The sequence below is a fragment of the Anolis sagrei genome, chromosome 4 (genome assembly GCF_037176765.1).
Source record: "Anolis sagrei isolate rAnoSag1 chromosome 4, rAnoSag1.mat, whole genome shotgun sequence".
Taxonomy (NCBI): domain Eukaryota; kingdom Metazoa; phylum Chordata; class Lepidosauria; order Squamata; family Dactyloidae; genus Anolis; species Anolis sagrei.
Genome location: NC_090024.1, coordinates 135,121,235 through 135,137,854, shown reverse-complemented (window position 1 = coordinate 135,137,854; position 16,620 = coordinate 135,121,235). Strand labels below are relative to the sequence as shown.

At 41.0% G+C, this 16,620-nt stretch overlaps 1 protein-coding gene across 3 annotated transcripts in view; it reads right to left on the bottom strand.

The window, feature by feature from the left end:
* HDAC3 (histone deacetylase 3) overlaps nucleotides 1-13,368 on the bottom strand; it is a 31,949-nt gene extending 18,581 nt beyond the window's left edge. For 2 of the 3 annotated variants that reach the window (XM_060774256.2, XM_060774255.2), the window contains exons 1-3: nucleotides 13,241-13,368; nucleotides 7,485-7,567; nucleotides 315-457 (exon numbers count right to left, since the gene is read on the bottom strand). In XM_060774256.2, coding sequence (XP_060630239.1) covers nucleotides 315-457; nucleotides 7,485-7,567; nucleotides 13,241-13,295 — 281 coding nt within the window. In that variant the 5' untranslated portion in view covers nucleotides 13,296-13,368. Of the gene's footprint in view, nucleotides 1-314; nucleotides 458-4,127; nucleotides 4,327-7,484; nucleotides 7,569-13,240 lie in introns of those variants that run through there. The other variant, XM_060774257.2, reaches the window with a different exon arrangement.
* Between the last annotated feature and the right edge of the window lie 3,252 nt (nucleotides 13,369-16,620).

The following is a 16,620-nucleotide window of genomic DNA, read 5'->3' as shown; positions in this document are numbered from 1 at the left end:
TAAAGCAGAAAAGGGGGGGGGGGAACGGAGGCTTGGGAAAAACTAGACATTACCTAGGGATGGGGGATATATACACAGCTTGTGGGGAATAGGGATGAGAGGCAAGGATTTTGTGTCAAGTAAGATTATTCACATGCGGATAAATATATTGCTCACATTGATTAAATTAACAAGGTAAATCTCAGGCCACTAGTTTCTAGCGTATCTTCAATACATATACTGCCTGCTAAACCTATCACTTCAGAGATGTTTCCAATCTGACCTCCATAGCATATTGGTTGCTCATGCTATACATCTACCCAGGCAATACTTACCAGTCATCCCCTACATTGAAAGCATTGAGGCTTTTGGTGAATCCTTGCATGTTGTTGGGACTCACTCTCTGAAGGAAATCAATGTAATCTTCTGAGTGAAAGCGGCACATGTCATGTTGGGATGCTTGATATGGTTTAAAAACCTGTAGGATAAATGTCTCTAATTTAATTACGTAGTTTTTAGATTTCTCTTGATACAGAATACAAGTTACTGCTCTATGCCTTCAAGTTATTTCTGACTCAGGGCAACCCCAAGGCCTTTACAGGTTTTTATTGGCAAGATCTATTCAGAGGAAGTTTGTTTGTTTTCCTTAGAGGCAGAGAATGTGTGACTTGCTCAAAATCACCCAGTGGGGTTCCTTGGCTGAGCGGGCATTCAAACTCTGATCTCCAGAGTTGCAATCCAACTCTCAGACCATTATGACACATAGGACCCACGACAGTTCACAATACAGCTGAAACAAGGTACAACTAAAACTGAATACACAAACTTAAAAAGCTGTAATAAATTTATAAAACAAAAGTTTTTTTTTTCATGTCAGGAGTGACTTGAGAAACTGCAAGTCACTTCTGGTGTGAGAGATTTCTATGAAAAGTGTGCTAAATGGCAGAAATCTGTTCATTTTTGTTTCAAATATAGGATGCCCCTGCTCTGTTTTGTTTTCAGGAAGATTCTTCCAAAAACAGAAACTGAACTCCAGATCCCAAATTACGAATCCAAACGTGTCCCCCCTTCCTAATCTTCCAGATTTTCTGCCATTTTGTACACCCCTAATACTGCCTGAGAGAAGGCACTGGGAAAGCCCTCTCACATGTCAACACCAGAAACACCTATGGATACACTGGGACCATAACGAAGTTCTCCCTCCTGCAAGAATCTTAAAATTTATACAGGCTCATACAGGAGTGTGCAGTCATTCAGGCAATCTGGACGTAAGCCCTATAGACATTTTAAGTAACAACAACCACTCTGAATTGTACTTGGTATCCAATGAAGATACTTCAACAAGTGTGTCTTGTATGTTCCCTGTAATTTATTTATTTATTTCTATCCTGTCCTTCTCAACCCCCGAAGGGGGACTCAGGACGGCTTACACTTGGCAACAATTCGATGCCATAGTTACAAGCAAACATCTTGTATTTGTTATTTGGATAACCAGTAACTGCTTTGGCCATATTTGAGTCTGCTGAAGTCTTCAAAATTTCCAAATGCAGCCCCACATTGAGTGTGTTATGGTCATCCCAAGTAGGATGAAATCAAAGTATGTTTTGCTATAACCAGATGTGATATCTCCAGGAATAGTAACAACACATACACTGACTTTAATTGGCTGCTGCCAAAACCTGGGTATTCAGGCTGAGGGCGAAATTCAAAAGTATGTTCAAGTTGCAATTATGGATTTCAGGAGGAGCGCTACCCCATCCAGCACAAGCCATTTCTAAGGTGTATGTCTCTACTTAACCTATATCAGGTTAGCCACTTGATCCTTTTTTTATTTAGCAAATGTTTCTAGTTGAACACCAAACTGAGGGTGGACATTAGCTTTGGCCAAGGAGTTCATACATCTTGGTGTGTCATTTAGTCCTCTGGTAAGCTAGCTTCCTAATCAGATCATTTGTATGAGTTGGAGAAACCAAAAAAGAGGATAGGTTACTGTCTAGTAAGGTGATTCCTCAGATAGTCATCTGTGCACAGTAAAAGCAACCCCATTTACCATGCCAAGCTGTGCACCTGAGATTTCAAGAAGGGGAATGTGTAACTCCATGCAGCACAAACCGTATTGTAGTTGTGCCTTTTGACTGACTAGGAACAACTTTGTCTTGAAAGTATAACATTTCAATACTGACAACAGACACCAATATAACACTATAACAATATAAGAACTTCCCTGAAAGCAGACAGAAGTAAGAGATAGAATTTGTTGCCAACAATATACTGGTGATAACGAATTCCAGAACTCTAAACAGACTGCTGAACAGGCATTTCTCTCCCAGAAGGACTTCAACAATTATAAAACATTGTCCCCAAGTTCCAGCCCAGCACATTGATTGAGAAGTACACTATGGACCCAAAGCCACCAGAAAGTCCAGTAGAAACAATAGGGACCAATTTTCCTGTCCAGTTACCAGCATAGGTGATACAACATGTCAACCAAAGCAACCTCCATCCCAGAGTCAGGCCCGATGCCAGACTGAAGTACATAGATCTACACGATCTGTTTCATCCAGGAAACTCAGGTGCTAGAAGGCCACCACATGACAGAATTTAGCACAAAACATAATATTGGAGACTGGTTAGTAAATCTCTGGTGTTGTGCGGGGAAATGATAGAGTACATCGGAGATGGGGAACAGGGAGCAAAGTGGAGCAAACAGGAAAGAGATGGGGTAAAGCAAAAAGAGCATGAACCCCTAGAAGCACGGGACAGAATGCATCAAACCTGGCAATGCTACTATTTTTATGTGTCTTGTTGTTGATGAGTAGTTCTAGTTTGAAGGGTGCCTTGTTAATAGCTGCTGTAACATTTTACTATTATGTAACTGTTACAGCCAGTCCTCTCTTACCCAACTTTTCTTCCATTCTGACCTCACTCTTTCCTGTTTCTCACTACACCATCATATGTATATAGACCAGGTTAGTCTTTTATTAATCTGATGAAATAGACTCCGCTGTGTGAAAACTTATGCCATAATAGGCTACTTAAAATTGAAATTTTCTCAAGGACTGAACATCTCATACTGTTGCATAAGAGGCTCTGAAACTTGTTTTCTCTAATAGTCGTAACAACGTAACATCATGCCTGACATCTATACATAGCACTGCCCTCAACTGAAGTGGTTAGAAGCCTTCAATGTTCTCCACCACAAGTCAATAGCCTGCTATGGAAAGTTCGTAAGATACCTTGGAAACAGTTCGGTGATTACTTTCCATTACCACAAAGCAAGAGTTGGAGATATTTTTCTGACTATCCTTTTAACATTTAAAACAAGCTGGGCAATTGGCAACAAAGTTAGCCAGATCCAACATTTTGATTTCCCCTTCCTTACCCTTGTAAAGCCATAATATTATAAATGCCAGGTGTGCCTGGAATGTCCTCTACAATATATCTGACTTCAGGCTCTATTTACAAGAATGTAAATGCTAGAAGGAGAAATGGAAAACATATCATTGGCTGCTAATGGAGAAAATATAGGAAGAGAGAGAAGGGGGAAAGAGTAGACGTGCATATACATTAGCCACTGACCTCAAAGGGTAAGTGTGACTTCCTTTTTGGTGGTCTTTAAAAAGAGGTTAGAAGAGCATTGCCTAAAACTACTTACGTATTCCTGAACAGTAAGGGATTCGTTTGGATTACACTTGTGGTCCTATTATTCTACGTGGGAGCACTGCATTTGGAAATCCTCCAACCAGTGGAGCCTAGGCCTATGACCAGCTGTCTGGCCAAAGCAGGACACCTCTATATCAAAGACACAAAGAACAAATCCTGCAAAACTCCAGATTTGTATTCTAACTCCTATCTTCTCATGTAAAATCTAGGGCACAGTCACTTTACAGTGTTAACCATATTAGTAATTCATCAACCACAGCATCACCTCCAATGTGATATGTTTCACCATCTCTCTCCACCACACTTTAACTGGACACATCAGTTTCGAAAGAACTGAAAAAAATGACAAATTTGGTATCTGTACTAACAACATTCAAAAATCAACAGGAGAACATTTCAAACCACAAAAAGCACTGTAAATCAGGGTAGGAGACAAAGATCCAGATCTATTGATAGAACTCTTATGTCATTTACAGTACACTCACCAACAGTTTCCAATTACTATGAGTGGAGTGACTATCTGCTTCTCTAGCTGACCTGGTGAAACTGCAGCTGTTATTGTGTTTAGTGAAGAGAGAAATGCTGGCAGCTGTGCAAGCAACTTGTCATCCAGCAACAAGGAGGAACTGGAAAATCACTTGGCAGGAGTGCGGCACAATGCAGAGGTACGTCAATACGTCAACACTGTAGTCACGAAGGTGGAGAAAGGAGGAGGTTGTCAACACAATGTTTTAGAAATACCATGGTCTTGGAGGGGGCAAGGGGAGAGACCTAAGATATAGTCCAAAATTGGACAAGGGTTCCTTCCAAAAGGGAATGCAAGGAAGTCAAGGAGGACCTTTTCATCAGGCTCTCCGCAAGGCATGAGCTCAAACTATACTATACAGAGCCCCAGCTCCAAACAGAAGAGGGAAGACACTCCTCTAAGCCAGCAATGGTCTGGCTAACTTGGTTAGGAAAAATCTGTAGACCAGCAAGCTAGCTCAATGTATGGCACTGTTAGAAGCACCAGCCTGAATCTATTCAAGACTTCAATTCTTTCCTGGACCTGATTCTGATGATGCTGGACGCCTGGGAGAGGTGCTCCTCGCCCAGGCATATTAGGCAGTTAGGGTGTACGTTGTTGTCCGGATATTTATTTGGACACGGCATGCACTTTTTAAAAGATGTGGTAGCCGTTGTTATTGCTATTTAAAGTTATTTTCTTGTATTTTTATGAGAATATAATGTAGTCTCTGATTTCCTTGCTGCTTTTAGCAGTGGATCGGAAGAACTGAGGGTAGCCCCTCCCACGGGCTATTTATACGGACGGGGAAGGTGGGTGGGGCTACTCTAACCGTCAAATTAGTCTCGAGAATTTCTGTTGCTGCCTGCACAAGCACAGGAATATACCATATGTGCAAATCACAACTGACCATGAGGGGAAATTATGGATCCCGACCCAGTGTGAACTCCACAACAGAATTTTCCTGCTGCTACTTAAGACAACAGAGGCCTCTTCCGGTCAGGAACAAGGCTCTTTCAGGCTGGATTTGGATGATGCACACCAACCTTATTAATCACTATATGCATCAGATTTAATGCTACCTTCCAGGGAGACAGCCAGACTGGACAGAAAGTCTGATTTTGTGAAGGAACAAGCAGTGGGAAGAGCTTCCTTGTAACAAAGAAACTGGAATTAGAAGGAACAAGCAGTGGGAAGAACTTCCTTTTAAGCCAAGGAACCATGGGGCTAGAATCCTTATTTGTGTTTTACTGGCAGACAACAGAGCTGCAGAGCTACAATATGCTCCTCTTCTTGGAGAAAGTGGGCTGAGTTGGATATTTTACTTTTATGTAATTGTTAATGTCTGTTCCTTCTATGCTTCATTCTCCTTTCACCTTGTTCCTTTCAATTCCCCTGAACAATTGTTGTTTATTCGTTCAGTTGCTTCTGACTCTTTGTGACCTCATGGACCAGACCACACCAGAGCTCCCTGTCGGCTGTTGCTACACCCAGCTCCTTCAAAGTCAAGGCAGTCACTTCAAGGAAACAATACACCCATCTTGCTCTTGGTTTGCCTCTCTTTCTTTTTCCTTCCATTTTCCCCAGCATCATTGTATTCTCAAAGCTTTCCTGTCTTCACATTATGTGGCCAAAGTATTTCATCTTTGCCTCTAATATCCTTCCCTCCAATGAGGAGTCAGGCTTTATTTCCCGGATTATGGACTGGTTTGATCTTCCTGCAGTCCAAGACACTCTCGGAATTTTCCTCCAGCCCCACAGTTCAAAAGCATCTATGTTCCTTTGTTCTGCTTTCCTTATGGTCCAGCTCTCACATTCATAAGTTACTATGGGGAATACCATTGCTTTAACTATGCGGATCCTCATTGACAGTGTGATGTCTCCACTATTTTCTCGATATTGGTCATTGCTCTCCTCCCAAGAAGTAAACATTTTCTGATTTCCTGGCTGCAGTCTGTGTCTGCAGTAATCTTCGTGCCTAGAAATACAAAATCTGTCACTGCCTCCATGTTTTCTCCCTCCATTTGCCAGTCATCGATCAGTCTGGTTGCCATAATCTTTGCTTTTTTATGTTTAACTGCAACCCAGCTTTTGAACTTTCTTCTTTCACCTTGGTTAGAAGGTGACACCTGAACCATATCTAGTCGATTTAAACAGATTTCTTATTCACCTGCCTCATACCCTAAATCACACGGAATAGCTTTCAACAATTCCAAACTATAATATTATATAGAATCTTGCACTGAACAAAAATGCAAAAATAAAATATGAAGAAAATAAAATATTAATTCAGAGAACACAGGTAGAACAATCTCAAATACAACATTACCACTTGAATGTATTGTCGAAGGTTTTTATGGCCAGAATCACTGGGTTGTTGTAGGTTTTTTCGGACTATATGGCCATGGTCTAGGGGCATTCTCTCCTGACGTTTTGCCTACATCTATGGCAAGCATCCTCACTACCTCTGAGGATGTTTGCCATAGATGCAGGCAAAACCATATAGCCCCCCCCCCCAAAAAAACCTACAACAACCCATTACCACTTGAGCTTTCTGAAATACAAATGTCTGATTCTGTCAGCAAAAAGACAAGGACTATGTGTACACTTCATATGGGCAAGGTATTCCACAACATTGACACAGCTGAGTTAGTCATAACCATCTTTTCGTTGCAATAATTTAATGTGGATGTTACCTGAAACATCTCACTGATCTCAGTAATGGGTGCAACTGGCACACTAGCCTAAACCAAGCAGTTACTCGGCTTCCAATTGGTCATAAAGGTGCATCAAGAGCAACCCATCACTGAAAACTCTTTTTTTCCCCTTTCCCCATCCAAAACAGGGGAATCCTTATCCAATTGTCATTACATAAAAAGTAGAAATTGAGCTGATAAAAATATCTCCAAACCCACAAATGACGTCTCCTACAGGTTTCATACAGAAGGCTGTCAAAGTTATCACTATGACTTCCTGGATCTGCTGGACCATAATGCTGCACCATAATAGACAAATAATAAAGTACTATAAGAGTAATTCCACTATTTTCCCCTAGACCCCTATACAGCATCTTTAGTCACCAGCATGAATAAAGATATACTGAGAGGCATGAATATTTTTTGACTGTGTACTGCCAGCTTAAATAAGAATTCCAGATATTATGCGAAAATTGTATTATGTGAAGGATCCCAGAATAAATCCATCATGTAATATGCAGGCCTAATGTGTATACATATTATTTGGAATATCACTGCAAAATATGGGAAACAGTATTTTAAAAAGAATATTAGTTTCTTAAAACCAGAGCTATGCTGAACTCTGCAAATGTAATACTTACAATCATTTTCTTATAGAGTCCATAGTGGAGCACAAGACTGTGAGTTAGTGCCAAACGATGGGGCTTCATAGGATGTCCTGCTCCTGATAGAAGAAGAAGAGCATAAAATTAACATCCAGTCATCAAAAATACAAGTCAGTTGAAAGGGATCCAGCTGACAAAACAGGTCAACAAAGGAAAATATCCCACAAAGAGGGAAGTAATACGAGAGACATCAAGACCTATGTGAAGAAAAGATGGGGATATAGTAATATATAGCTTAAATATTCCAATTGCTAAAAATGCCTGTCTTGTTTAAAGTCATTCAACCGTTCTCATTCGCACTAGCTCTTCAGATAGTGTTCTATGAATTATGTTAATTCAGAATGCTAAAATGTCTTTTAATTGATTATGGATATTTTAAATCTGTTTACAATTATTTATAAAATATTGCTATCTGATGATTATCACATAGTACAATATGCATGAAATAGATTTTAAAGGGAAATTTACAAACAGAACTCCTTTGTTAAGCCCATAACAAAAGTTAATGCCAGAGTTTGAAAAGGTTAAAAGAATGGATTTTAATACCATGCCACACTGTCATTTTTACAATATAGAATTTGGTCTTAACCTTATTTTAATAATCATATTTTATGTGGTTTTATTTGTATTGTACTTATTTTAACACCCTAATTCTTATTCTGGGAAAAAAGGCGGGTTATTCATCTGGGTTTGCTGTAGTAAGTATCACCAGGCAAAATACTCTGCTTCAAGTAATTTTATCATTGTTTGTGCCTTCAAATCTTTCTGACGTATGGTGACCCTAAGATGACCGATTTGTGCAGAGGTTTGCTTTTGCATTTTTCCGAGGCTTACTCAAGGTCATGAGTGGATTTCTATGGCCAAGCAGAAATAAGAACCCTGATCTCCAAAGTCACAACCTAGAACTCAAACCATTATTCAGCACTGGCTCTGCACACTAGATGCCACTGAGCTAAACTGTGTGCTCCAAGTGACTTGAAGCTGAGATCTCAGGAGTATATGGCTCTGCCAAAAGGACCTTTCCCAGATGATCTCAAGTGTAATAGAAGGCAAACACAGTCTCTTGATTAACAAGATCACAAGTTGAGATGAAGGGGCTTACAATTGAGTCTCTGAGATGAAAACCATAAAAAATGAATGTTATATTACAATTCTCCACATCATTGAAACATCATACAAATCATTAGAATGCTTAAAATGCTACATATATAGTTGTATATTTGAAGTTGTGAGCTGCTTTGAGTTTCTGTATGGAGCGAAAAAGCAGGATATAAAAAAACCCAGTAATATTTATTTATATCCTGCCCTATCTCCCCCAAAAGCCGCATAATAAACAAACATAATAATAATAATACTGCTGCTTATGAAACAAAAAATGCGTGCGCATCAAGTAATCAGAAAGCAAGGGTGTCAGTGGGCATATCTGCAATATAGAATGGGTAGTCTGGCCCTACTTTAATTGATGTGGCTCAAGGCTATTTATTTATTTATTTTATTTAGGACATTTATATACCGCCCTTCTCACCCCGAAGGGGACTCAGAGTGGCTTACTATATATACATGCAATATATTAAATTATTAGCATAGTACAATATCAGTATTAAATATTACTATATTGTACTATTCCATTATATTGTAATATTATAAGTAATATTACATGTAATATAAATATATAACTATAATATATTATTATTAGCATTATATTGCATTACATTATATTATAAATATTATAGGTATCTATAAAAATAAAAATGTAATGTTCGTTTGTGGGATTAACAGAACTCAAAAACCAGTGGGTGAATTGACACCAAGTTTGGACAGGATACACCTAACAACCCAATGTATGTCCTTCACTCAAAAACAAATTATTTTCTCATTTGGGAGCTGTAGTTCTTGGGATTTATAGTTCACCTACATTCAAAGAGCATTCGGAACTCCACCAATGATGGAATTGATCTAAAGGTGACACACAGGACTCCCATAAGCAGCAGAAAACACTAGAATGGTTTGGTGGGCATTGACCTTGAGTTTGGGAGTTGTAGTTCACCTACATCCAGAGAACACTGTGGACTCAAACAATGAAGGATCTGGACCAAACTTGGCACAAAAATTCCATATGCCCAAATATGAACACAGATGGAGTTTGGGGGAACTAGACCTTGACATTTGGGAGTTGTAGTTACTGGGATTTATAGTTCACCTACAATCAAAGAGCATTCTGAACCCCACAAACGACAGAATTGGGGCAAATTTCCCACGAAGAACCCCCATGACCAACAGAAAATACTTAAGGCCATCCAGTCCAACTCTCTTCACCAGGGCAAGAAAATCTAATCAAAGCCCTCCAGACAACGAGCCATCCGGCCATAGATATAGATAGATAGATAATTATTCACACACACACACACAGATATAGCATCATAGATTTGAAAAGAGACCCCTAAAGATGGACTATGATATGTTGCATATTTCAGAGTAGGCAAACCGGACACTCTCCACATCAACACTGACAAAGAAACATCACGAAATACTGTTTACTCACAAGCATAAAGAAATTACATATATTAGAAACCAACCCTTTCCCATTATTTTATTTTCCAGATCACCAGACTGGGCCACAGCAACACGTGGCAGGGGACGGCTAGTAATATCTATATAAATAAAAATGTAATGTTTGTTTGTGGTATTCACAGAACTCAAAAACCACTTGGGGAATTGACACCAAATTTGGACACGATACATCTAACAACCCAATTTATGTCCTTCACTCAAAAAACTGATGTTGTCATTTGCTAGGATTTATAGTTTACCTACAATCAAAGAGCATTCTGAACACCACCGATGGAGTTGAACCAAACTTGGCACACAGTTCCATAACCAACAGAAAATACTGGAAGCGTTTGGTGGGCAGTGTCCTTTGGTTTTGCAGTTGTAGTTCACTTACATCCAGAGATCACTGTGGACTCAAACAATGGTGGATCTGGACCAAACTCTACACGAATACTCAATATGCTCAAATGTAAACACTGGTGGAGTTTGGGGAACATAGAATCATGAAATTTGGGAGTTGTAGTTACTGGGATTTATAGTTCACCTACAATAAAAGCCCCCGGTGGCGCAGTGGGTTAAAGCACTGAGCTGCTGAGCTTGTTGATCAAAAGGTCGCAGGTTCGATTCCGGGGAGCGGCGTGAGCTTCCGCTGTCAGCCCTAGCTTCTGCCAACCTAGCAGTTCGAAAACATGCAAATGTGAGTAGATCAATAGGTACCGCTCCAGCAGGAAGGTAACGGCGCTCTGTGCAGTCATGCCGGCCACATGACCTTGGAGGTGTCTACGGACAATGCTGGCTCTTCGGCTTAGAAATGGAGATGAGCACTACACCCCAGAGTCAGACATGACTGGACTTAACGTCAGGGGACTACCTTTACCTTTTACAATAAAAGAGCATTCTGAACCCCACAAATGACAGAATCGGGACAAACTTCCCACACAGAACCCCCATGACCAACAGAATATACTTAAGGCCATCCAGTCCAACTCTCTTCACCAGGGCAAGAAATCTAATCAAAGCCCTTCAGACAAAGAGCCATTCGGCCATAGATATAGATAGATATTATTCACACACAGAGAGAGATATAGCTTCATAGATTTGAAAGGGACCCCTAAAGATGGACTATGATATGCTGCATATTTCAGAGTAGGCAAACCAGACACTCTCCACATCAACACTGACAAAGAAACATCACGAAATACTGTTTACCCACAAGCATAAAGAAATTACATATATTAGAAACCAACACTTTCTCATGACTTTATTTTCCAGATCACCAGACTGGACCACAGCAACGCGTGGCAGGGGACGGCTAGAAATATCTATATAAATAAAAATGTAATGTTCGTTTGTGGTATTCACAGAACTCATAAACCACTGGGGAAATTGACACCAAATTTGGACATGATAGACCTAACAACCCAATTTATGTCCTTCACTCAAAAAATTGATGTTGTCATTTGGGAGTTGTAGTTTATTTATTTATTTATGGCATTTATATGTCACCCGAAGGGGACTCAGAGCGGCTTACAATATATATTTTCATACATTATATTATTAGCATAGTACAATATCAGCATATATTACTATATTGCACTATACCATTATATTGCAATATAAGTTGCTGGGATGTATAGTTTACCTACAATCAAAGAGCATTCTGAACACCACCAACGATGGAATTGAACCAAACTTGGCACACAGTTCCATAACCAACAGAAGATACTGGAAGCGTTTGGTGGGCAGTGTCCTTTGGTTTTGGAGTTGTAGTTGTAGTTCACCTACATCCAGAGATCACTGTGGACTCAAACAATGATGGATCAGGACCAAACTCTACACCAGTGTTTCTCAACCTGGGGGTCGGAACCCCTGAGGGGGTCGCGAAGGGGTGTCAGAGGGGTCACCAAAGACCATCAGAAAACACAGTATTTTCTGATGGTCATGGGGATTCCATATAGGAAGTTTGAGCCAATTTTATCGTTGGTGGAGTTCAGAATATTCTTTGTTTGTAATGAACTATAAATCCCAGCAACTACAACTCCCAAAAGTCAAGGTCTATTTTCCCCAGGCTCCACCAGTGTTCACATTTGTGCATATTGAGTATTTGTGCCAAGTTTGGTCCAGATCCACCATTGCGTGAGTCCACAGTGCTCTCTGGATATAGGTGAACTACAACTCCCAAACTCAAGGTCAATACCCACCAAACCCTTCCAGTGTTTTCTGTTGGTCATGGGAGTTCTGTGTGGCAAATTAGGTTCAAATCCATCATTTGTGGAGTTCAGAATGCTCTTTGGTTATAGGTGAACTATAAATCCCAGCAACTACAACTCCCAAATTACAAAATCAATCCTCCCCCAACCCCACTAGCATTTACATGTGGGTGCCCAGTTTGGTCCAGTGAATGAAAATACATCTTGCATATCTGATATTTACATTATGATTTATAACAGTAGGAAAATGACTGTTATGAAGGAGCAACAAAAACAATATTGTGGTTGGGGGTCACCACAACATGAGGGACTGTATTAAGGGGTCACGGCATTAGGAAGGTTAAGAACCACTGCTCTACACGAACACTCAATATGCTCAAATGTGAACACTGGTGGAGTTTGGGGAAAATAGAATCTTGAAATTTGGGAGTTGTAGTTGCTGGGATTTACAGTTCACCTTCAATCACGGAGCATTCTGAAACCCACCAACGATAGAATTGGGTTGAACTTCCCACACAGAACTCCCATGTGGGCCACAGCAACGCGTGGCAGGGGACAGCTAGTTATAAATATTATATGTATATACAATATATTATACTACATTATATTATTATATGGCATCCTGGGAGTCATAGTTTGGGCAGAGAAGGCCCAAGACCTTGTAAAAAGACCCTAAAAGTGGTCTCAAAGTGCATTCAGTACATTCAGCAGCATTCCCAGGGCAAGGCCTTCCGCCTCAGGGCCTTGGTACCCAAGTGCAGCATCCAGGGAGTGGGGAGGGCACACAGTAAACCTCGGTAAGGAAAATATCTTTCCACAAGTTTCCCTCTTGAAGCCTCTTGAAGCCCCCCGCCCCTCCTCCTGGAAGAATGGTTTCTCTTCCTAAGAAGCCACGGGGGGCCTTTTCCGGCCAGGAGCCCCCCCGCTCCTCAAAGGCCCAACGTCACTCTGCCTCCGCGCGCGCGCACGCACCGTAGTGGAAGTTGCCTACATCAGGGTCGTAGAAGTAGGCCACCGTCTTCGCCATGCCGCCCGCCCGCCCGAGTAACGGACGCCCCACGGGCCGCGTAGCCCCGCCCACAGCGTCCTACGTCATTACGCAGGCAGTGACAGAGGAGAGTGCGCTCTCTCGCCCGCCTTTTGGGGGCGGGTGCTTACTCGAGTCTCAGCAAACTCTCGCGATATTTGACCAGCGGCCCAGGCAAATGTCAGCATTCGTCTCTTTTCGTTTTACGTCAGGATCCCTTCTTTGGGCTTCTGAAGTGTTGACATTGATTGTTGGGGCTCCTTGTTTAAATAAACCTTCCCCAAGTCTCTGCATAGGGAAATGGAAACCAGGAGTGCTTTTATTTACAAAATATTCATTACAAAATGGATCAATTACAACTACAATTGATAAAATGCAAAAGAATGAAAAAAGATTAAAATATTAAATCTATCTAATACAATTAATCTCACCCAACCTATTAAACTTGTATTCAGAACACATCATGTGATGTGCAGGGCTTGATGAATGTAAGGCTGGGGTAAAAATTGCTGGTAGAAACATAAACAACCTTAGATATGCAGATGATACCACTTTGATGGTCGAAAGCGAAGAGCTGAGGAGCCTTGTAATCAAGGTGAAAGAAGGAAGTGCAAAAACTGGGTTGCAGCTAAACATTAAAAAAAAACCAAGATTCTGGCAACCAGAATGATTGATAACTGGCCCATCATCATTGGTAAAGAGTCTGGGAGTCCTTTTGGAACCTCTGCTGACGATGGGGGCCCAGGTCTCTGCTGTTAGCAGAACTGCATTTTTTCATCTGCGGCAGGCTAGACGGCTGGCCCCCTACCTGTCCAGGGACGACCTAGCTACGGTGATCCAGGCCACGGTCATCTCAAGACTGGACTACTGTAACGGCCTCTACATTGGCCTTCCTCTGCCGGTGATCCGGAAGCTCAAGTTGGTACAAAATGCTGCTGCTCGGCTTCTTGCGGGAATTCCGATGAGATGCCACATAACACCAATCTTACTACAGCTGCATTGGTTACCAATTGAGCACCAGATCACTTTCAAAGTGATGGTATTCATTTTTAAGGCCTTGCATGGTCTGGGGCCGATGTACCTGAGGGACCGCCTCACCCCCTACCAACTCCAGAGATCCCTCCGTTCTGAGGACCAAGATCTATTGGAAGTCCCCAGTGTCAAGACCTTGCATCTAACAGCAACCAGACGCAGAGACTTCACAGCAGTGGCACCATCACTCTGGAATACTCTGCCACCTGAAGTCCGTGCCTTGTGGGACTTACCAGCTTTCCGCAGGGCATGTAAGACATACCTATTTCGACAGGCTTTTAATGTTTGATATTGCTGTTTTTAAATTGTTTTAAATTGCTTTTAAATTTTGTTAGATTTTTTTTCCATTTTTATTTAATTTTATTTAAGAAAACATACATTTGCAAATGTTTGTTGCATACAGTGCAATACTCGCCATCTATTAATGTTCTATATTCCTTTATCTCATAGTATATTTCTATTAAGGGGTCACAGTCTACTATCTAAATATTACATAAAAAGATATCATAGATTCTTACTTTGCATCCACTTCTTCCTTGTCTACAGTCTTATAGGATCCTCTATATACATTTTTAATTTAACTTTACATTAAGGTGTTGAATCATTGGTTGCCATTCATTAACGAAGTTGTCTAGCATTTCTCCTCTTAACAATACAGTTATTTTGTCCATTATCAACATAAATTTTGTTAGATTTTAGCCATTCTTGTAAGCTGCTCTGAGCCCCAGGGGAGTGACGGCATATAAGTTCAAATAATAAATAATAAATAATAAATAAATAGAATGAGAAAACGTGGAGGCAGTGACAGACTTTGCACAGGGTGAGGCAGCATAACTTCCTTTTTTAAAAACTTAATAAAACCCATTGTATGAATCAGATTTTTTTTTTATAATGTAGGTGCATACCTAAGGTTTTGTTTTACGTAGTTTTGAAGATCAAATTAGGTAGGTGACGTCCCCCATTCTCCATTCTTCATACACTGAGTAAACCAATTTCTAGCATTTGTCATGACTCTTGCCAGCATAGCAGGCGTTACGTTGGCAATTTCTTCCTGGTGTTGGTCTTCAAATCTTGTAGGGTCCTTGGATAGTTCACATAAACACAGGATTTCAAAAACCTCATAGAAAAAAATCACAAGGGGTCAAATCTGGAGAGCAGCCCGGCCACTCCAAATCCGCTCGAAAAGTAGGCCTTAACGGCAAAAGCACGCTCCTCACTGTTCCAACGCATGATGGCGACTGAACTGTGTCAGGACAAAACTTTATACTCCCGCCTCTCAAACGAGACCACTAGTGCTCCACTAGTGCTCCACTAGTGCTTCCACCGACTGAATGGTGCGCATTTTAAAAAAGGAAGTTATGCTGCCTCACCCTGTACCACTTTGATGGCCGAAAGTGAGGAGGAGCTGAGGAGCCTTGTAATCACAGTGAAAAAAAGTGCAAAAGCTGGGTTGCAGTTGTAGGGGACCCCCTGCTTGGGGTCCTTGCTGAGTCCGTCACAGAGGGCAGCAAAATGAAGAGAGTCTAGTCTCCAGAGGTAAAGCAGAAATCTCTTTATTTCAAGTGTGGCCACACAGGGAGAAACAACCAAGACAAACCAGTGTCTTCAAAAAGGCTGTCTCTGATATTTGGATATTTCAGTCTCCTTATATACATGTCTTTTCACTGTGTCATGGGCACACACCTCTCTTATCGGATCAACCATTCAAAAACATGTTTTTCTCATATTTTGCCACTCCAGTGTCTTTCACTGCTAACCTTCTACAAACTACGTAAACACACACATTATTGTTACAGATAAGCATTTTGCGTGTTAACCCACCCTGGGTACTCCCTGGGCGTTCTTAACCCACCCTGGGTATCTTGTGTCATCTAGATACATTATCTCCTCTTAGCTTCTGGTCTTCTGCAGGCCAGAGGAGAGGCACAAACTTATAACACATCTTCATGATGATGGGAAAACACATCACAATTATAAAAAATACAATAATCAACAGGACTATACCCAGGAACAATCCCTTTAGCCATCCGAAATCTGGTAACCCTGAGGTTAGCCAATTCCACCAACTTTCACCTGTTGGGGAGTAGATAGATTGTACAAAAGCAACAATCTTCTCACAGGTGGGGTAATGTCCTAAATGTGTACTAACGGCAACTGTAGTATTTAGAGTCACACAAGTTTCTTCTTGGCACAGGTATGGCATCAGGATGCTACAGCCCAAGTCATAGAATCATATCAGAATCACATCAAGGAGAGCTCTCGTGCACACACACATTCATTCATACTCATGCAC